This window comes from Mus musculus, chromosome 7 (assembly GCF_000001635.26).
Source record: "Mus musculus strain C57BL/6J chromosome 7, GRCm38.p6 C57BL/6J".
NCBI lineage: Eukaryota > Metazoa > Chordata > Mammalia > Rodentia > Muridae > Mus > Mus musculus.
In genome coordinates, this window is record NC_000073.6 from 46,499,966 (window position 1) to 46,520,322 (window position 20,357).

A 20,357-nucleotide genomic window follows, 5' to 3' on the forward strand; every position below is an offset into this window, starting at 1 on the left:
TGCAGATGTAGTTAAGACCATCAGGTGGCTCCGTGTATAGGAAACTGGTGTCGTCCCTTGGCCGTATGAAGGGTGTTTCCCGAGCAGTTCATCTTGTCCACGCAGCTCAGCTCCCGCCCCACTGTTTCTTAGCACCTGTCCTTCCTGACAGTAAGCCAGAAGGACAAATGCGCAGTCCCCACAGCTGGAGAGACCAGCCCTCACCCTGAACTCTTTCACTTACACCGAGTCTGCTCCTCTGATGGAACCTTGGCTAATACACCCTCAGCCCTGAAGAACAGTTCTCCATTGATCGAGCCTCTTAGATGGTTAACAATCAACGGCCTCAAGCTTTCGTCAAGCGGGTGTGAAACGAGAGAGATCTCCTGTACTGGGGCCGCTGTGGGTCAGGAACTGAGCTCGGCCCTTTCTGTGCTAGTCAACCATCATGATGCGCTTCAGTAGTCTCAGCCTCCTGATCGACAGGGAAACAGCTCAAGGGGGGTTGTAATGCACTCAAAGTAAGTGTTGTTTGAGACAAGGTCTCACGGAGCCTAGGCAAAGCAACTCTTGTAAATAGTGTAAATTCACTAAAAACTTACAGAACCGTATCTCCACATTACATTCGTTTGATAATTATTAGAGAATATTGATTACAATGATATTCTATTTATATTTATGCAAATCCAGCATCATTCATTTCTAGCCATTCTTAAACATTTTATAATGTTGAAACCAGAAACCAATGTGAGGCTGGAGAGATGGCTGCCTTTCCAGATAACCCAGGTCCAAATCCCCAAAGTGACTACATGGCAGCTCACAGCCACCTGTAACTCCAGTTCCAGGGGACTTGATGCCCTCTGTTAGTCTCTGCGAACACAAGGCACACATATGGTATGTATACATACATGCATACAAACACTCATACACAGAAAATATAAGTTGTTTTAAAGCCTACTGTATAAAGCGATTCGGAGGCAGAGGTGGCCAGATAAGATCAACAGGTTATCAATAATGCTGCAAAGGGAAAAGGTGACCTTCCCCGGAGGGCGAGCAGCTGTTACAGACACTCCCTCCTAAGAATGCACAGCTGGAAGCAAAGGTCCTGGGTAGAGTGGTAGGAGATTTGCTTTCTTGGTGTGCCTGGGCTTCTGCTCTGGCTGGCTCACCTCTGGATCATAGCACTGAACCCTCTAAGTCTTGGACACTTTGGTATAGGTGGGGGTGGACAGAGACGGCCTTTGATGGCCTTTCCAGCTCCGATCAACTTTAGTTCTATACACCCAATATTACCAAAGAAAGCATGGCCACCCGCTCTTTGTGGGCTCTCTCTGGAATGGACAAAGGTCATCCTGCAGCATGGGTACATGGTTCTGATGCTAGAACCTAAAACACTAAGAACCACACCACCCCTACCTTCCCCAGAAACCTCGTCTTTGGGACCATTTGGCTGATGGTGTTTAGTCCAGACTACCTGTCCCACTGACAAACCAAAGGCAGCAGAAGCCATAAGCCCACCCTCTCCTCTGCCAGCCTCTTGGTGGCTAGGGCTGGGACCACATGCTTGGGTCCCCCTAGTACATGTTGACCACATGCTAGGGCTGCTCTGAGTTTATCCCCCATTGAGGCTAGTCTGTTTAACCTCAGCTTCCATGTCACCCCCTGTGTAGGTCCTGATTAGTCATTTCATGAGCCATAAATCTTCCCGCTACTCTGGTATCAGAGTAGGCAAAATGTTATCTTCCTGTAACTTCACAGAATGGGGCTGAAATAGAGCTTTTAAACAGCAAAAGCAACAGACCCGTGTGCAGTTCTTATCTATAGATGAATGAATAAGAATTCTAAATCAACTATCTTGGATTTCAAACTCCTTACATTAGACTATGTAGGGCAATGCTCTCCTTTCTTTGCCTTCTCTTTCTTGTGCCTGTCTGTGAAATCTGTATGACAGTACCCACATTACTATTACTATAAATAATCAATAACATATAAAGTGGGTTAAGGCAAACATGGACCAGTCACGTACGCTGTTGCTATGTTACTATCGCTATGGCTCGGCTAATATTTGAGGGTCAATAATCCACTCTGCCATTATCTTCCTGGGACCTTAGTTCCCTCTACTTTACACAAAAGGCCAAGTTACTGAAGACACAGAGAAAAGGAGGAGGAGAAGGTCATCCGGCCACAGTAACGACTTGTCTGGTACCCAGGTCTCAGCCCGGGCTCTGCCACTGTATGGCCCAGTCTCTTAACTAGTGTAGAAATCCAGGAGCAGCCAAATGGGCAAATGGAATGCCATGGAAGGTCTCCTCAGTCAGTGCATCTGGCTCAATGATCACAGCAGCTTCCCAGAAAGAGCTGTAGGCACCCACAGAAGACACAGCGGACTCCACAGAAGCAAAGGGCAGCAGGAGCAGCAGGTACAGGGTGAGTCCAGGTGTCCCCAGGAGATGTGTGTGCCCCTAGACTGTGCCCAAGGTCGGACTCACTGGCTGTATTATGTAGCCACAGTCAAAGCTGCCCAGTGGCTATACACAACTGGTCCTTGAAGAGCTGAGCCTACGTGACAGAGAGACAGAGCCTGGTCTCAACCATCCAGACAAGAGCTGTTGGTAAGGACGGTTCTGCTGTTGCTTTCTTCTGCCTCACAGACTCAAAGCTCAAGCTTGGGAGGCTGAGTAAGCACCAAGTTTGATCTTCACAGGGGTCACACAATGATGAGAAGAGCACGCTCACAGAGTCGGTGAGTGTTAGTGGGAATACACACACACACACACACACACACACACACGCACACGCACACGCACACACGCACGCAGGCACGCACGCAGGCACGCACGCACCACTCCCAAGTCTTGATTTAGATACACTTATCTACTTCCTGTCAGGATGGGGAGGGGATGAAACCCAGGGTTTCATGCCTTCTAGGCAAAGGCTGTAGGACCGAGCTACATCCCCAGCCCTCAAGTGATAGCTAGCTGTACCAATACGTGCAGGAGACCCAGAGTGGTGCCAGCATTTAGCAGTCACTCAACCACTCTTGCTGCATGTCTGCTCTGTAAGAAAGACTGTCCTTTACAAAGTATTTTTTTATTTTGTATACTCATCGGCTTCTGAAGCATTTTGTGTCTCGGCTCCACTCTATCTGTGCAGTAAAGTCAATGTGGTTGAGGACTTAGCCCCATGGAACAGTAAACTGTCTTGGCAACCACCCCTTGTCCCTCAGCCCTGACTCCCACTTTATTTAAAGCCTTCCTGGCCTTGCTCTCACCCAGCTTTAAGTAGAATGCTGCTCCATTTCTTCAGTCACCCAAGGCCTGCCTCTCTCTCAGGAATTTCCAAAACTGATCGCTCTTCCTCTCCTTCCCATCCTTGTCTGCTTCATACTCCCTCACCCAGTATCTAGCCCTTCAGTATCTACAAGCAAAGCACCTGTCAGATCCCTCCCATCCAACGCTCTTTCTATTAAACACGAGCTCTCCAAGACACCCTGCTACCATCTCTCTCCATGGTATCCAGAATGCCCTGCCTCACATTATCAGCAACGAGTAAACCAAAGAACGGAACGGTTATACTACTCAGTCACTATTTAAAAGCATTCGAGGGATGTGTGTGCCCTGCTCAGTTTTATCATTTTGGCACAGGTCACAGCCACAAGGACAGATGCTGAGAGGTGCGGACGACTTCAGAAATCATCTTGTCCAAATAACTAAGTGCCCGGGGCTAGGGCGCCGGCTACTGCTGGGGGCAGAGTTCAGCCCTGGCACAGCAGAAGGATTCTGATTTACTCCAATTCTTCCATTTTTGCCTTGAATTCCCCTTGGTTATTAGATTCAGCCTCTCAAAGCTCCCATTGTCTTCTGTGTCTGTAAGTGCAGAGGGTCACAGCTGCCACTTCTGCTACCCTAAACGACTCTAGAAGAACCAGAGAAATATACAAAAAATGTCATAGTCACCTTTGTGCTAAAAATGGCCAACCTGACAGTAATTTAGCAAGTACGAGGGCCTTTTCTACAGCCTGGCAGCCTCACCTTGCCACATCATTTAGAATGATTCCTGTGAAGAGATATAAACTCTTCTACAGGAAAAAGAGCAGAAAAACAAACAAGGGGGGGGGGGAACAGTTTAACACCTCTTCCAGATGAGGAAACTTCAGTCATGTTTTTGCTTGGTGGAGAGAAAAATGTGGCACCCAAGCCACCAGGTGAGACAGGAAACAAATCTATCAATTCCAGAGCGGTGTGAGACAGGATCAGAGCAGGGCATTGGGCACCAGGCCCAAAGGAAGCTCTGTTAGTGGCCCCTCTGCCTGCACACAGCCCCAGGAGCCCCTTGAGAAGCAGCCACCAGGCTGCGGACTCCCTGACTGAACAGAACTTGTTATCCTCATCCTCGGGCAAGCTGGGGAAGTCCCTTCCTCTCTTTGAGCCCTAGGGCTCCTCTGGTAGCAGCAGGAGTCAGGAAGTCAGCCAAAGACTTTGATCAACAGTATTGAGATAATTGAGGAGCCATCTGGAGAATAATGAAGTTGAATCCACACCTGACATTCTAAACTAGGATAGATTCCAAATGGATCAGCGGCTTACATATTAAAAGAAGAGGAAGATAAAAAGCACAGGGACAGAGAGGTAGTTCAGTCTTCGAAGGAGGTGAGTTCAGTCATTAGAGGCCACATGTAGAAAGCGAGGCATGGGGGTGCATGTTTGTAGTCACAGCTCTTGGGACGTGGAGACAGGCAGATCCCTGAGTTTGGTGGGCAGGCAGCCTAACCTATTTGGCAAATTCCAGGCTAACAAGAGACCCTGTCTTTAAATAAAAGTACTTGAATAACAACACTGAGGTTGTGTCTAGATGCCCATACTAAAGTTAACTGTGGGAAGTGGGGGATCATGGCCATTTAGACTCTGTAACAGAGGGATAGAATATCATGATAGGAATAACACTGGCCAACCCAGGTTGCTGGGTCCTGCAGCCTGAGAATCTAGGGTTAGATGACCAAGGATAGCTGAATGAGCAGATGAAGGGAACCAATTAGTGGATATTACCATAAAAGATGGTGCTAAATTATCCAAGTGGGTCCAATATAATCATGAGGCTAAATGGGGACCAGAAGGGATGAAAGAGTCAGGGTCAGAAAAACCATAGGGGATACGTCCAACAGCCACTGCTGGCTTTGCAAACAAAGGGGTGCAAGTCACTTCTGAACAGAACAGAACAGAACAGAACAGAACATGGGCAGTTTGTGGGAGGTGGGAAGGGTGAAGGGTTCACTCTAGAGCTACCAAAAAAGAAAGGAAGAAATCACTACCCTGCCTTTAGCCCAGAGGTCTATCACGACTGCTGACTTCAGCCTTAAGACAATGTGTACGTGTTATTTTAAAGCACTAATTTTGAAGTAACTTATTACAACAGCAGTGAAAAACCAATACAGGGATGAAACAAACCTTTTGTGTGAGGAAACGTCGATGGCCTCCATAGGGAAGGATGCTGAACTCACTTATAATAACTAAGATGACAGAAAGTAAAAGGGACACTGTGTGTGTGTGTGTGTGTGTGTGTGTGTGTGTGTGTGTGTGTGTGTGTGTGTCTGTTGAGACAGGGTCTTGCTATGTACCCCAGGTTACCCTCCAATTATTGATCCTCTCTGCCTCAGTCAACCGAGTGCTGGAACAGCACGATAATCTTTGTGGAGAATAGAGTAGGAGGGCTTATAAAACAAACTAATAAGTAAGAAAGAATCGTCTCAGAGCACACACATACATATTTGCAGTCTCTTGACCTTTAGCTCAGGGGTCTCTGCAGTTCAGTAGGGAAAGATTAGACTTCTTAATAGACAGCTCTGAAGCAATGTTTTTTGAATGAATTTGAGATGGATTTTTAGTTCAAACAAACGTTCATGTAGAAAACACAGACAAGAAATTTCATGACCTTAGAGTAGGTCAAGTGTCTTAAACCGGGTACCAATACCTCAAAGCATTAAGAGACTGGTAATCTGGACTTCCCTAAGATAGAGTACATTTACTCACCAAAATATGTGAAGATAGCAAAAAGGCTGAAAAAAGATGTTTGCAATGCAATTTTTCCATTAAGGATGTACTCTGTAAGCCACAGATCAGCAGGGACATCCAGACAAAGCCACTGTAAAATTGGGCAGAGACTTAACACCTTTGGACTGGAGGCTCTGAACTTTATGAAGAAGACGCTTTAGAAAATGCTTAAACTGCATTGTCTTAGCTACTTGTTATACGGCAATGAAGAGACACCATGACCAAGGTAACATAAAATAAAGTAATTCTGGGACTTTGAAGTTCCAGAGAGTGAGTCCATGACCATTGAGGCAGGCAGGGAGCAGAGCATGCTGAATGGCAGGGAGCAGAGCATGCAGAATGGCAGGGAGCAGAGCATGCAGCAGGCAGGGAGCAGAGCATGCAGAATGGCAGGGAGCAGAGCATGCAGCAGGCAGGGAGCAGAGCATGCAGAATGGCAGGGAGCAGAGCATGCAGAATGGCAGGGAGCAGAGCATGCAGCAGGCAGGGAGCAGAGCATGCAGAATGGCAGGGAGCAGAGCATGCAGCAGGCAGGGAGCAGAGCATGCAGAATGGCAGGGAGCAGAGCACGCAGAATGGCAGGGAGCAGAGCATGCAGAATGGCAGGGAGCAGAGCATGCAGCAGGCAGGGAGCAGAGCATGCAGCAGGCAGGGAGCAGAGCATGCAGAATGGCAGGGAGCAGAGCATGCAGAATGGCAGGGAGCAGAGCATGCAGAATGGCAGGGAGCAGAGCATGCAGAATGACAGGGAGCAGAGCACACAGCAGGCAGGTATAGCACTGGAGCAGTCACTGACAGCGCACATGCTGAGACAACCACCATGAGGCAGACAGAAAGCTAACCGAAATGAATTGGGATTTTGAAACCTCAAAACCTCCTCCAAAAAGGCCACACCTCCTAATCCTTCCCAAACAGTTCCATCAGCTAGGGACAAGCATTCAAACATAAGAGCCTATGGAGGCCATGTTCACCCCAACACCACAGAATCTATGACTAAACACATGATCTGCAGATGTTCTTCTTAGTCACACGTGCAAGAGACATCTCTGAGCTATTCACAACAGCTTTCCTCACAATCCCTAGGAAAGAAATTCAAATGTTCACCAAGAGTTACATGGATAAATATGACGTGATAAAACCACAGAGAGGAATATTAACCAAGCAACCAAAAAAGAGCTGTTGCTGTCCACAGCATGAATAATTCTCCGAGACACAATGTGCTGGTTAAAAGTCAAAGAGCAGCAGCACACTCTTCCTTTAGATGGCGTTCAAACAGACAAATAACATCTTTAGAGACAGAAGAAGACAGAATTCTTGACTGGCTGTGGGGCATGAGGTCACCCTTTGAGGTGCTGGAAATGTTGGATGGCAGTTTCACAGGTGCCTGCTTGTGTGAAAAGTCACTAATCAGGATTGAAACATGTTACATATGTTCTATAGGTTCTATCAGTGCTGTGACCCAACACATAATTTAAAAGAAGAATTTGTTTTCTTCCTGATCTCTGAGGCTTCAGTCCTTGGGTCAAGAAGGGCACAGGAAAGCAGCTCACATCATGGCCGACAGGAAGCAGGTTGGACAGTGACAGGAAAGTAGTTAGGGCAGTACCTCGCCCCTAAGAGCCCATTCAAGACACCACTTCCTCTAAGCTGGCCTCATCACTCACAGGTCATCACCTCCTGAATCTGTTAATGGACACAACCATTCATGAGGTCAAAACCCCCTAGGTCTAATTATCTCTGGAGACGCCTCACAGTCAGTCAGCTGAGGCCTTCTCACTTGGGTCAATGCCAGTTGTCTTGGCATTTGCTTGTTTACTCCCCAACCCAACCAGGCTGATGACCAAGATTACCCATCACAAACGTTACATCCATTTATGTGGTGTGTGTGTGTGTGTGTGTGTGTGTGTGTACACCACCTGTGGAGGTCAGAGGACAATGTACAGCTGTCAGTTCTCTGGAGCTCAAAGTCAGTCACGGGTCTGAAACTCAGCCTGTCAGACTTAGAGGTAAGTGCCTATACCCACTGAGCCATCTTGCCAGTCTGTAACAGTTATGCTTCAAGTACAAAAGTAATGAAAAGGGCTCAGTGGTTCAGAGTGCTGTATGCTCTTACAGAGGACCTGAGTTCGATCCCTGGCACCTACAGGACACTCAACAACCTTCTATAACTCCAGTTTCAGAGGTTCCAACACACTCTTTTGAGCTCCAGGGACACCAAGCAAGCCCGTGGTACACAAACATATGTTTAGGCAAGACATTCATAGACATAAAGTTAAAAATTTTTTTCTGGGATAGTGATGGACATCTTTAAATGCTAGAACTCAGGAAGCAGAGGTAGGCACCTCTATCTCTGTGAGTTCAAGGCTAGCCTGATCTATGCAGTGAGTTCCAGAACAGCCAGGACTTTGTAGAGAGACTCTGTCTCAAAAGAAAACACAAATTAATTTGAAAGCCACCTTGAATATTTGTTCAACTGTCACATCAGACCAGCAAAAATCCAAACCTTTACAACCCTCTACTAGGGACACTGAGGGAAAAAAAAAAAAAAAAAGCACTGTTACATATCGCTGGTTGGAATAAAAACATCTTTTCATGCTTGAGATGTGAATCTGGTAATACATTGCAAAATTAAAATAAATTTTTGTGTAATAACTTCTGGAATGTGTCCTTCTCCACAGTGACATAACAATGTCCAAGGCGGTGCTGCCTCATCACTTAGCAATGAAGATCAAATGCATATCAGAGACGACATTTACAGCCTGCCTATCACACTCTGCAGAGGAGCAGCAAGCTTGATCATGCCTCAGAGCACTCTGCAAAGCCCTGGGGTTCAAAGGTGTCATTGCTAGTGCCATAAAATACAAATTAAAAAGTAATTCTTCTCTATTACATTCTTTCCTCTATTAGGTTCTGACAGGGCCCTGTTGGATGGGTGTCGGGCCAAGGTCAAATGCTTCCCCGATACATCTAACAAAGGTTCAAGGGTTCGTCCGCCGGAAAGCACCGTAAAGTGATGCATAGACTATCATTTCAATTTGGTACAAGAACTGGCTTTGCCTGGGAAAGTGGGGACCATGCTTCCTGCCAAAGTACAATTACTTAACAAAGGCTGTCTGGCAAGCCCTGTGCTCCAGAATGCAACCACCAATAATGTCCTTTCATAGGGTCTGCGTGGAGTGTGGAGAAAGACAATGCAGCCAGCTCTTCCTGCCTGCCCGCCTGCCCACCCGCCTCCACTTCTTTTCATGTATGCATATGTCCGTATGTGTTCCTCTGCATGCACATATGTGTAAAGGCCAAAGACAACTTCAAATATCCATCCCCAGGAGCTGGGTGTTGTTTTGTTCTGACAATGTCTGTCCCTGCCCCTGAACAGACAAGGCTGGCTGGCCAACAAGCACAAGAGACAATGGTTACTCTTGACTATCAACTTGATGGAATTTAGAGTCACCATGGAAACAGACCTCGGGGGTGTGTCTATGAGGGATTGTCTAGATTAGGTTAAGTGAGGTGGGCACACTCCCCCTGGAAGTGGGTGGTACAATTTCCTGGGCTGAGGTCTCAGACATAATGAAAGGGAAGAAATTAGCTGAGCCCGAGTGTTTGGCAGTCTCTGCTTCCTATGCACAATGCGAACAGCTGCCCTTCCTTTCTGGCTGCTGTCCCTTCCTGCCATGACGGATTGTCACCCTGGAACGGTGAGCCAAGTAAACCCTGCTTTCCTCAAGTTGCTTTTGTCGAATAGAAAGAATACAAGCAAGCGACTAGAACAAACGGCTGGCCCTCGGCTCACTGAGCCACCTTCCTAGCAAGGGTCTCCTGAGCAGCGTGGTCATGTGACCTTGCTCATCCCTGCCGACAGTGCCTGTAATGGAAGCTACGGAGGGAAACCCTGGATAAAAAGAAATGGAGAAGCGATAAATAAGCCAGGTGAGTGGGCACAGGGTACCTATGGTGCGCAGACACAGAGCAGGCAGGATCCTGGCACGCCTACGACACTCAGGAAGACCCACTTCTGGGGTGGGCACTGTGTTGGCAAGGTTACAGAGCGGGAATCCAGCTCGGCAGGGCAGCGGAGCAGCAGGAATCAGGCGGCTGAGTGGGCAACCCACTTACGGCCAATGGCCTCATCTCTCCCCTTAGCTGTCATCTAAGCACCTGCAGGGCTAGAGATCTAGCGGTCCCTCCCAGGCAGGAACTCACACCACCTGCCATCCTGTCTCACCACAGGGGGCCTGGTGGCAAGCACCAGCCATGCCAAGAACGACTTAATTGGGAAACTAAAGGGAAGAGCTCCCCCAGACTGCCAAAGGAGGACGGGAACCCAGATGCAGATAAAGTCAGCAACTCTTTTTTTTCTGGAGGAAGCTGAAAGTGAAGGCCAAGAGGCCTGCCCTGGGCTACACGGGCAGAAACTGGGCCCCTTTCTGGGAAGTGGGTAGCAGAATTCTGACTCAGAACAAATTTGGATCGGCCCTCTCCCAAGGGCTGCTGAGACACCCAGATCCCAGACAGGGTCAGGATTCATCTTATCACGGCCTCTACGGCTACATGCGGACTTTGCCCAGGACACGGACATCCCGGATGGAGACACATTTTTCTTCAGTCATGATGGCTCTCAGGGGGCCTGAGTCTCCCTTATAGTCAATTATAACCCCTCCCTCCTATGAGCAACCTGTTTAACCCACCTTGCCTCTGACTATCATCGGTCCATAGTGGTTAGAACACACGCACCCTGTGGAGTTGTGTTGTTCACTCCCCTAAGACAGAGTAAACCCCTCATGCCATCCCCTCGCCCTTCTCTGCCTCACTTCTCTCTCCTGGCTGTGTGATCTGGTACACATTTGTTAGCCATTAAGGCTCCTGTCCATGAGCAAAGTCTGGTTTCTTTCTATTCCATTCCAGCCGACTCTGGAAGTACTGCAAGTCTATCATGCATGGAATACAGTGCCAGGTAGTGGTGCTGGGCTTGGGGTGGGCTGAAGGCAGGAATCTCTGATACAGGATGACAGTGGGCTTGGAGGAGGAGCAGCAGGGACCCAGGCTGCTAGGGCTCCTGTCCAGCATGCCTTGCTAGCCCCCTGCCAGGGTGACCAGGCAGCAGCTTCCTGCTACTTCTTCCTGCAAAGCATGCACTCTGCAGGGCTCCCTGCGGGGACTGTTACTCCACAGCACCTCTGAGTCTCAGCTCCCAAGCAGGTGGCCATCTGAGAACACTGTGGGCCTACCAGTTCTGATCCTGGGCTCTCTGTTCAATGCACCGAGCCTGGGCAGGAAGGACACAATGAAGATTACATTTGTGGGGCTGGAGAGGATGTGACCTCAGTATCTAGCACCCACATTGGGGGCCTCGGGGGTTCTGATGCCCTCTGACCTTTTGGTACCTTCATGCGCATGGTGAATATAAACTTACAAAGGTCCATCTACGTACACAGAACAAATGAATAAATAATTTAAAATTACACTTGCTTTTTTGTTTATTGTTTCATTTATTTTTAGTGGGTTGGAACAGGGTCTCAATATATAGCCCTGGTCAGCTTGGTCATTGCTATGTAAACCAAGTTGGCCTCTAACTCACAGTGATCTCACTGTCTCAGGCTCCCACGTGCTGGGATTATAGGCATGTACCATTATACCCAGCTTAATTATGTATTTACTCATATTTATATCTTATTGCGCATGGTCCTGAGCCTCATCCATGTGAGGCATGCGCTCTACCTCTAAGCACTGTCGCCAGCTCCATGTCTGATTTCAAAACACACAAACTCTTGTCCACTTTCCCCCCACTGACTCTCACAGCCCCATCCAGATAACATGGCACACCTCTTTCCCAAAAGATCGTCATGTCACTCTCTCAACAAAGAAATACTTCACTAGAACAATTCGCTACCACTTCCCATGCCTAGGTAAATCAGAAACAAAAAAAATTATGCACAAGAGGCAACTTGTGAAGTTTATCTCACCTAATGTGCACAATGGTCCCGTGTTTAGGATTATCACCCCATTGTATGGATGAGGAGGGAAATGGGGTTCTGGCAGAAATGGGGCTGGTTTGAATGGGTCTGCCGGCGACTCTTCTCTTTCCAGGTCCCAGGCTGCCTCTGCTGGTCAGCTTCCAGCTCTGGTTGCTTGGGCCCTCTCTTGTGGCTGAGTTGTGTGCTTCTTGTATTGTTGGGAGCCGCCCTCACATTTGCCATTATAAGATGGCGCTGACAGCTGTGTTCTAAGTGGTAAACATAATCTGCACACGTGCAGGGGCAGTTTTCCCGCCATGTGTTCTGCCTTTCCCGTGATGACAACTGAGCCGATGGGCTGCAGCCAATCAGGGAGTAATACGTCCTAGGCGGAGGATAATTCTCCTTAAAAGGGACGGGGTTTTGCCATTCTCTCTCTTGCTTTCTTGTTCTTGTTCTTTTTCTTGCTTTCTTTTTCTCTCTCTTGCGCTCTTGCGCTCTGGCTCCTAAAGATGTAAGCAATAGAGCTCTTGCTCTCTTGCACTCTGGCTCCTGAAGATGTAAGCAATAAAGCTTTGCCGCAGAAGATTCCGGTTTGCTGCGTCTTTCCTGGCCGGTCGCGCGAACGCGTGTAAGATTGTATAGATTCCCTTCAACCTTTGTGTCCACGCTGGTCTCAGGGGTAACTACCTCCTTCCATCCAGCAATGGCAGCTGCAACAGATTCTCTAAAGGGCAGCCTTAGATTCTCTCATTAGCTCATCTTAATTACAGCTGGACCACAGCAGTTCCTGTGTAAAATACGAGCTCCTGCTGCAAAGCAGGCAGCTTTGCCGATACCTGCTCTAGCTCTTTCTCTGGCTCCAGCTCTTCTGGTCCCCACTGCTGCCGGCAGCTTCTCTTCCCTGCCGTCCTTGGTTCTCACCCCTGCGCACATGACACTGGGGCCAGCAAACATCGCCCCAAACCACTTCAATCCTAGGCAGCTGTCAGTCTAGTGTGGACAAGAGTGCTTAAGGCTCTGCTGAGAGTCAGGTGCTATCCATGGTGCTGTGACTAGGCAGGAAAGGGGAGGGAGGCACAGAGTGCTTCCCTTCCAGAAGCCAGGAGTCAGACCTAGGACAAGGGGAAGAGAATGGACCTCTGTCAGGAGGCAGACAGGGGTGAGTGATAATGAGCAGTAAAACTCAGCTGGAGGGTCTTACACCTTCCAATTCACAGGAGAGAGCTAAAGCCTACGAAAGCCTCCCAGGGGAAATCACATCAAATGACAGCAACTAACATTTCTTTTGTTTGTTTGTTTTGTTGGTTGGTTGGTCTTTTTTATTTTTATTTTTTTGGTTTTTTGAGACAGGGTTTCTCTGTATAGCTCTGGTTGTCCTGGAACTCACTCTGTAGACCAGGCTGGCCTGGAACTCAGAGATCCGCCTGCCTCTGCTTCCTGAGTGCCGGGATTAAAGGCGTGCACCACCACGCCTGGCTAAAAATAATCTTAAACATTTTTCAAAAGATTTTACTTTCAGTTTTAATTATCTGCAAATGTGTTTGTACAGGTAAACATGGTATCTATGGAGGCCAAAAGAGGACATTGTATCTTCTGGAGGTGTGTGGGTGGTTAGGTCACTGGACATGATTGCTTGGAATCAAACTGGGGCCCTCAGCAGGAGCGGTCCACACTGTACCATCAACACCATGCGCTGGGTACTGCAGCCACCTCTGCTGTGATGATGAGGAAAACAAGGGGTTAAGCGCCTCGTCTGAGTTCACTCCAGTACAGAAGTCTGCGCTGAACCCTGGCCCCTTGCCACAGCGCTGTAGTTTGATGCCCAGCTTCTTAAATTGTGGTGACAACCTCATATGGGGTTCTGTGACTAAATGTGGGGGTTGTGAAAATTTTGGCAGCAGTAAGAAGTTTCTGAACACACAACAATGACAGATTATTTCAAAATCAAATATGTAAGGAAGCCGAGGTGTTACTGGCAACATTCACCCATGTTGTATCATGTGACGTTGCTGCAGCTTTGATTCTGAACACACAGCAAGGCCAACAAACACATCCCGAACCACGGAGGCTGAGACTCCTTGTGACATAAACTACTTTCTGCTCTCAGAGAAGCATGATGGTCAAACTATGAGAACACGGATCAGAGTGGTGTATCTCTGGAGTGTGCTCAGTCAGAGGATTTGGCTTAAAGACTGCTGTATGAGGTGGTGATCTGAGTTGCTTTTTTTGGGGGGGGGGGGTTGGGCTTGGTTTTTTTTTGAGATAGGGTTTCTCTGTATAGCCCTGGCAGTCCTGGAACTCACTTTGTAGACCAGGCTGGCCTCGAACTCAAAATTCCGCCTGCCTCTGCCTCCCGAAGTCATTAAGCAGAACAGGCCAGATGGTTCCGTGAGTAAAAGCAGCTACCACCAAACCTGAAGGCCCAAGTTTTGATCCCTGAAACAAGTGCATGTGTGCCTACACACGTATACACACAACAACAACAACAACTAAATAAAAATTTAAACATTATTAAATGAATTTTGACTTATGCTTAGGATAGAATGTCGAACAATTTTTTAAATGGTCTTAAACATTCTGCTGTCTTGTACTGGGTGTTTATGTGAAGTGTTGTTCTGAGCCCTGACAGCTTTGAGTATGTTCTATACTCTATAATATCAAATAATCAATCAAGATTTAACTAGGAAGCCAGACGTGGTGGTGCACGCCTTTAATCCCAGCACTTGGGAGGCAGAGGCAGGCGGATTTCTGAGTTTGAGGTCAGCCTGGTCTACAGAGTGAGTTCCAGGACAGCCAGGGCAATACAGAGAAACCCTGTCTCAAAAAAAACCAACCAACCAACCAACCAAACAAACAAAAAAGATTTAACTCTGTATGTAATAAGAAACACACACACACACATACATACATCTCATTAGTACACAAGTCTGCTTTGTCCTTTAATAGTAAAAGTTAATGTATACTGAAGAACTGTCTTTTAAATAATTTTCTAGCTGTTGCCAATTTATGTCTCATTTGTATACACACTTTACACACGTGTACTTTTGGAGTCATACTGGGTGTAAGTAGATCCTGAGCAGTGATTGCCCCACTGTGCTCTTTAGCCCAAATCGCGTCGACTCTGGAGAGTAATGGACAGCTTTCCCGAATGAATTACTCATGGGTGCAGCCATGGCCTTGTGTTACCCAAGGCCGGCTAAGCGGAAGCTTTGATGAGCCTGGTTTGTGCCCTACTTGGAGTCCCCTGGTGCAGGTGTACACCAGGCAGCAAGGACTGGGGACAGAGCCAAACCAAGAGGAAAGAACTTCCTAGGATGGGTTTGTCCAGAGAGTCAGAAGTATCTAGCTCACTCCTCGATTGTATGTCTCCCTCTCCATGATGCCAGAGCTTGTGAATTATGTCTTTAAATATCACTTTCAGAGGCAGGAGCAAACTCAGGGGCCTTCGGAAGATACTCACTGAAACAGGCTGAAGTGTTCAGAAAACAGGCTCCCACTAAGGGATTTGTCACCAAAAATGTCTCCAAAATCTTCCCCAACTCCCCCCCTCTCCCTCAACCCTCTCTCTCACTATACATCCCAGACAGCCTGGAGCTTGTGATTAGCTGCTGGGTGCTGGGTACAAATGCACACCACCGAGCCTGACTCCCCGACGAGTCTTCTCCAATTACATTACATGGGTTTCACAATCAACCGTTATCAGTGTAAAAATTACTTACTAATTACTGCCAAGTTGTGCTCCGAGCCACAAGAAATCTGTAAAAGTAAAGAAAACATATGCTATTAGAAAAAAAATGTATAGACATCTCCGCTAGTATGCTTTGTGATCATGGTTATTTCATAATGGCATGCACATCCACATTTTGGCAACTTTTAGAAAGATGTAGAAAGGAGCATCATACACAAAGGTTAAAATTATAATTATAACATATTCACAGCTACATGGAAAGTCAGTGCGGAAAAACATTGCGTGGAAATGCACCAAGATGTTAAAGCTGTCGTTAGCCAGTTAGACTACCAGTGATCTCTTCTTTCTACTTTTTATTTTTCAAGCTTTCTTCTTTTTTACTTAAAATTTTAAATCTGTTTTATTTGTTTTTAATTTTTTTTCACTTTAACTTTTTGTGTAGGTGTTTTTTTTTTATCTGCACGCAAGGTTAGGCACCATGTGCATGCAGTACCCATAGAGGGCAGAAGAGGGCGCTGATCCCCTGGAGTGGGAGTTTCAGACAGTTGTGAGCTACCACGTGGGTGCTGGGATTGAGCCTGGCTCCTCTATCAGGGTTCTTAATCAACAAAGCATCTCTCTGGCAACCCACACATACAAAACCAGAGGCGGGCTCTCGTGGAGCTATAACTGGCCTTAAACTTCTGCTCCTCCTGCATCTAGCTCCCTAGTGATGAGACTTCAGGAGTGTACTGCCACACCCAAAGCATTTTTCAAAATTTCTATAACGTACACATCACTTTTTTAAAAACCCAGAAAGATATAGTAATAAAGATAACAGTTTTCAAATGCTGAACTAGAATGGCCATCCCATCCAGTGATAAAATGAGCCAAGGAGTCTGTGGAATGGATGTTTCTGCTCTGTTCCCGTCCTCTTCCAGCCCAGACTCCCTGTGGCCTCTGAGTGCACTGCGTTCTCTTGTGCTCAAGTGCATGCTTGTTCGTCCACCCAGAATGGCCTCTCCTTACCGCCTACATAAAAGGCTGTATTCACTTTTACCTCAGAGCACCCACTGAATTCCTTGGCTACAGCATTTAGGCTGGCTCAGGCACCGCTGTCATTCTGCCCGATCAGAATCTGCCTGTCTGTCTATCCGGCACCACATTGCAGCAGGCATCCTGTCTTTTAGTATTTCTTCTGGTCTCTGCTAGACACACACAGCCTGAGAACACAGTGAGTCTCACCTCTGCATCGCACTTGTGACATGTACAGAGCCTGGGGCTCAGCTAACATCTGACAAACTAATGAATAAAAATAAAAATGTCGAGTGCATGAAGAAAGAAAGAAAGAAAGAAAGAAAGAAAGAAAGAAAGAAAGAAAGAAAGAAAGAAAGGAAGGAAGGAAGGAAGGAAGGAAGGGAGGAAGATAAAAGAAAGAAGAAAGGAGAAAGAACAAAAGGAAAGAAGGAAGGAAGGAAGGGAGGAAGGAAGGAAGGAAGGAAGGAAGGAAGGAAGGAAGGAAGTCAGTCAGTCTCAGAGAGAGAGAGAGGGGGCAGCAGGTCGTCAGGGTTTGAATCCAGAATTCCCAGCCACTGGTGGGTACGTCTACCCCTACAGTGTCTGCATTATCTACCACTGTCAGGAGGAAGTGACGGGGATGGAAGGCAGAGGTGGCTCTCTGGGTGCTCTGAAGAAGATGTGTGACCAGCATCACAATGCTCATTTTAATCCTAGGCCCGAGAAAGGGAGGAGCTACACTGGATGTTGATGTGGGAGGAGCCATGGGTGTCAGCTATGTTACCCGGACAGAGAGGAGACACAGCCAGAGGAAATGGCTTGTCTTGGGTTCCAGGCCAAGTCTGAACATGAGAACTCTCATGATCACAGGAATGATTCCACAAGAGTGACATCTAGCCTGTCTGTACCTGGCTTCTTTCATTTAACGGAATGCTCTTTGGGTTCGTCCCTATTACAGCCCACTGACGGCTGTGACTAATAACACTGTGTTATATCCTTGAGAACCTCTGAGTAACATAAGTTAAAACCTGCCGGGTAAGCACCACCTGGAGTTCAGATCCCCAGAACCCACATGAACACAGGGTGGGCGTGGTGGCCCGCCTGTGAGTCCAGTCTCAGACGATGGAGACGATGGAGACGACAGATCCCCAGAATAAGCTGGGTTGAGAGACCCTGCCTCAGGGAATTCGGCACAAGAACAATGGAAGATGACTGTTGACATTAACCTTGGGGCTTCGCATGTGTATACATGTACACCCGCACCCACATTTGAATTCACATACACATACACACAAGTGAAAAAAGGGAAAAACGAAAATGCTGGGTATATTTTAAGCTTTCTTAACACAAAAATGACAAGTATGCGACCTAACCATTAGCTTGACCTAACCATTCCATGATGTGTACTTATTCAAAACTTCATGTTGGACAACACACACACACACACATACACGTGTATATGTATGTGTATATATGTATATAAAATAGAAATATTTGTTAATTAAAAAAAAAAAAGACTGGAGAGGCTAGAGGAGTAGCTCAGTGGTTAAGAGCGTCGGCTGCTTTCCCAGAAGACCTGGGTTCAGTTCCCAGCAACCACATGCTGGCTCCCAACTGAATGAGGTTCTAGTTCTAGGGAACGATAGCCCTTTCCTTCTGGCTTCCATAGGCACTGGACACACACACACACACATAGGCAAAAAAACAAAAACAAAAACAAAACAAAACCTTAACATAAAGTACCTTTAAATCTAACGCATTTACAAAGACTAGTGCCGCTGTGGCCCTCCTACCCTGACAGGCTCCTGTCTGCCCGGTGGGGAAATGAAAGTTCTGGTCTCAGGAAGGGCTCAAAGCCCTTCAGCCAGGCAGGCTGGAGGAGAGAGGGGCAGCCTGGGCTCCTAGGCCTTACCCTGCACAAAGATGGGATTCCCTGTGTCACATTCAACCTGGTGTGAGCAGAGACTATAACACTGCATGGACTTTGAGAGAGTGTGGCAAAGCTGCTCCAAACATCTTAGACCAATGCAGCTTAGACCGATGGGGGGGGGGCTGTCTAGCAGTAAGCAAATATGTATGTAAATGACGGCAGAGCTGTTTGATGGACTATTAAGCAGCCTAGGAAAATGATGCTTACACTAAGAAAATATTCCAAATATCATCTGAACGGGGAAAAAAAATCACATAAAAGTTATATCCATAATACATTATCCACTCTGTAATAAAACATGAATAAAAATGACTGCAAGGAGAGACATCAGAATGCTGACAGCACCTGTCCGCTCTCTCTCTGAGTCTTATACACTAATGCTTGTAGCAGGGGGTGGGGGTGGGTGGGAGGGGTAGAGCTATTAAAAATAAGAAAAGAAGTATAATGCGGTTCCCTCCACATAGGGGAATAAAAGCTAACTATGAAATGTATGTGTTTAGATATGAGGAAGGGGCTCAAAAGAGGTAAGTTACCAGGGCAATCGCATCCTGGTAGCCACATGAGTAGGAACTTTGTTCCCACCAGTCTTTATTTCCAGAATGTTCTTTCACCGTGGTGACAGCAACAGTAGTGTGGTGACAGTGATAAGAACAGTAATTAAAACTACCATAAACCGAGGACGCGTGTGTGCCAGGCTGTGCTCCGAGGCGCCTCTCGAACACCGGCACATTTTAATCATCACAGACATCTTTCCAGGTATGCTTGGCTTTGCTCATTTTAGAGATGAGCTCGAGGCTCATACATATTCAGTGGCTTCCACAGTTAGTCAGGCAGCAGCAACAGAAGTGAAGTCGGGTTTGTCTCATTTGCAAGCTACTGCCCTTTACCTCTGCTTCCTGTTACCTCAAACAAGCAAACCTCTTCGATTTAAGAAACACACAGAGAGGCAAAGGACTTTTGTCTGGGGTTGAGGGTAGCCCTGATCAGAGACTTGAAAGCGACCAGCATTAGGGATCGAGCTTCCAGGCCAGCCGCTGACAGATGCTAGCTCCGCACTAGACCTGCAGCTCTGCATTCATGAGTAAGACATGGGTAGACAGGCTCTGTCAATGCCCGTGCTAAGCTGGGAACATGGAACTTCCCATGGCTTCTCCCTCTCTGTGCTCTGGCTTAGGTGGGGACCCCTGAACACCCCACACCACGGCTCTCAGCACTACACTCCTCCAGTGATATTGCTTCAATGGCCATTTGCTCCATATTGCTCCTGCCAGCGTCTCCCCACTGCCCAGCAGCAGGCAGTTTTATAGAAGACTGTTAAAAAGTGGCTATGTGCCGGAAGCCAGGTCACTCCTGGGCCCTCTACTTTCTGATTCCTGAGACCTTTGACAGGACTTTGAACCTCCAGGACCTGAATGTTCTCAGATATTAAAAGGTAACAGTGTGTCTTGTCTGCCTTACAGAAGTGCTGAGGGACAGATGGTGGCCCTCCTTCCTTATACACACACCTGACCCCTGCTGAAAACCCTCCTCAGCTCCCCTCCCACTCTATTGGGAGGGTAAGGTCTAAATTAGAAAGCATGGCTTATAAGGCCAGGATGTCTTAGTACATGTTTACTCCTCATAAACTCAACTGCAAACAATGTATTCTCTTTTCCAGTCATGAGGCGTATTTTCTCTAAGGACGTCATGTAATTTCAGACTCCTATGCATTCTACTCTCCTTGCCTGGAATTTCCTATCTCCCACCGTTTACTGGGTAAG

At 47.2% G+C, this 20,357-nt stretch overlaps 1 protein-coding gene across 9 annotated transcripts in view; it reads right to left on the reverse strand.

Moving 5' to 3' along the window:
- Sergef (secretion regulating guanine nucleotide exchange factor) overlaps positions 1-20,357 on the reverse strand; it is a 199,738-nt gene that overhangs the window by 56,807 nt on the left and 122,574 nt on the right. For 6 of the 9 annotated variants that reach the window (NM_013789.2, XM_030242640.1, XM_006540943.4 and 3 more), the window contains one exon: positions 15,703-15,739. In NM_013789.2, the coding sequence (NP_038817.1) occupies positions 15,703-15,739 (37 nt within the window). Of the gene's footprint in view, positions 1-11,485; positions 13,096-15,702; positions 15,740-20,357 lie in introns of those variants that run through there. The other 3 variants (XM_030242641.1, XM_030242638.1, XR_003946486.1) reach the window with 2 other exon arrangements.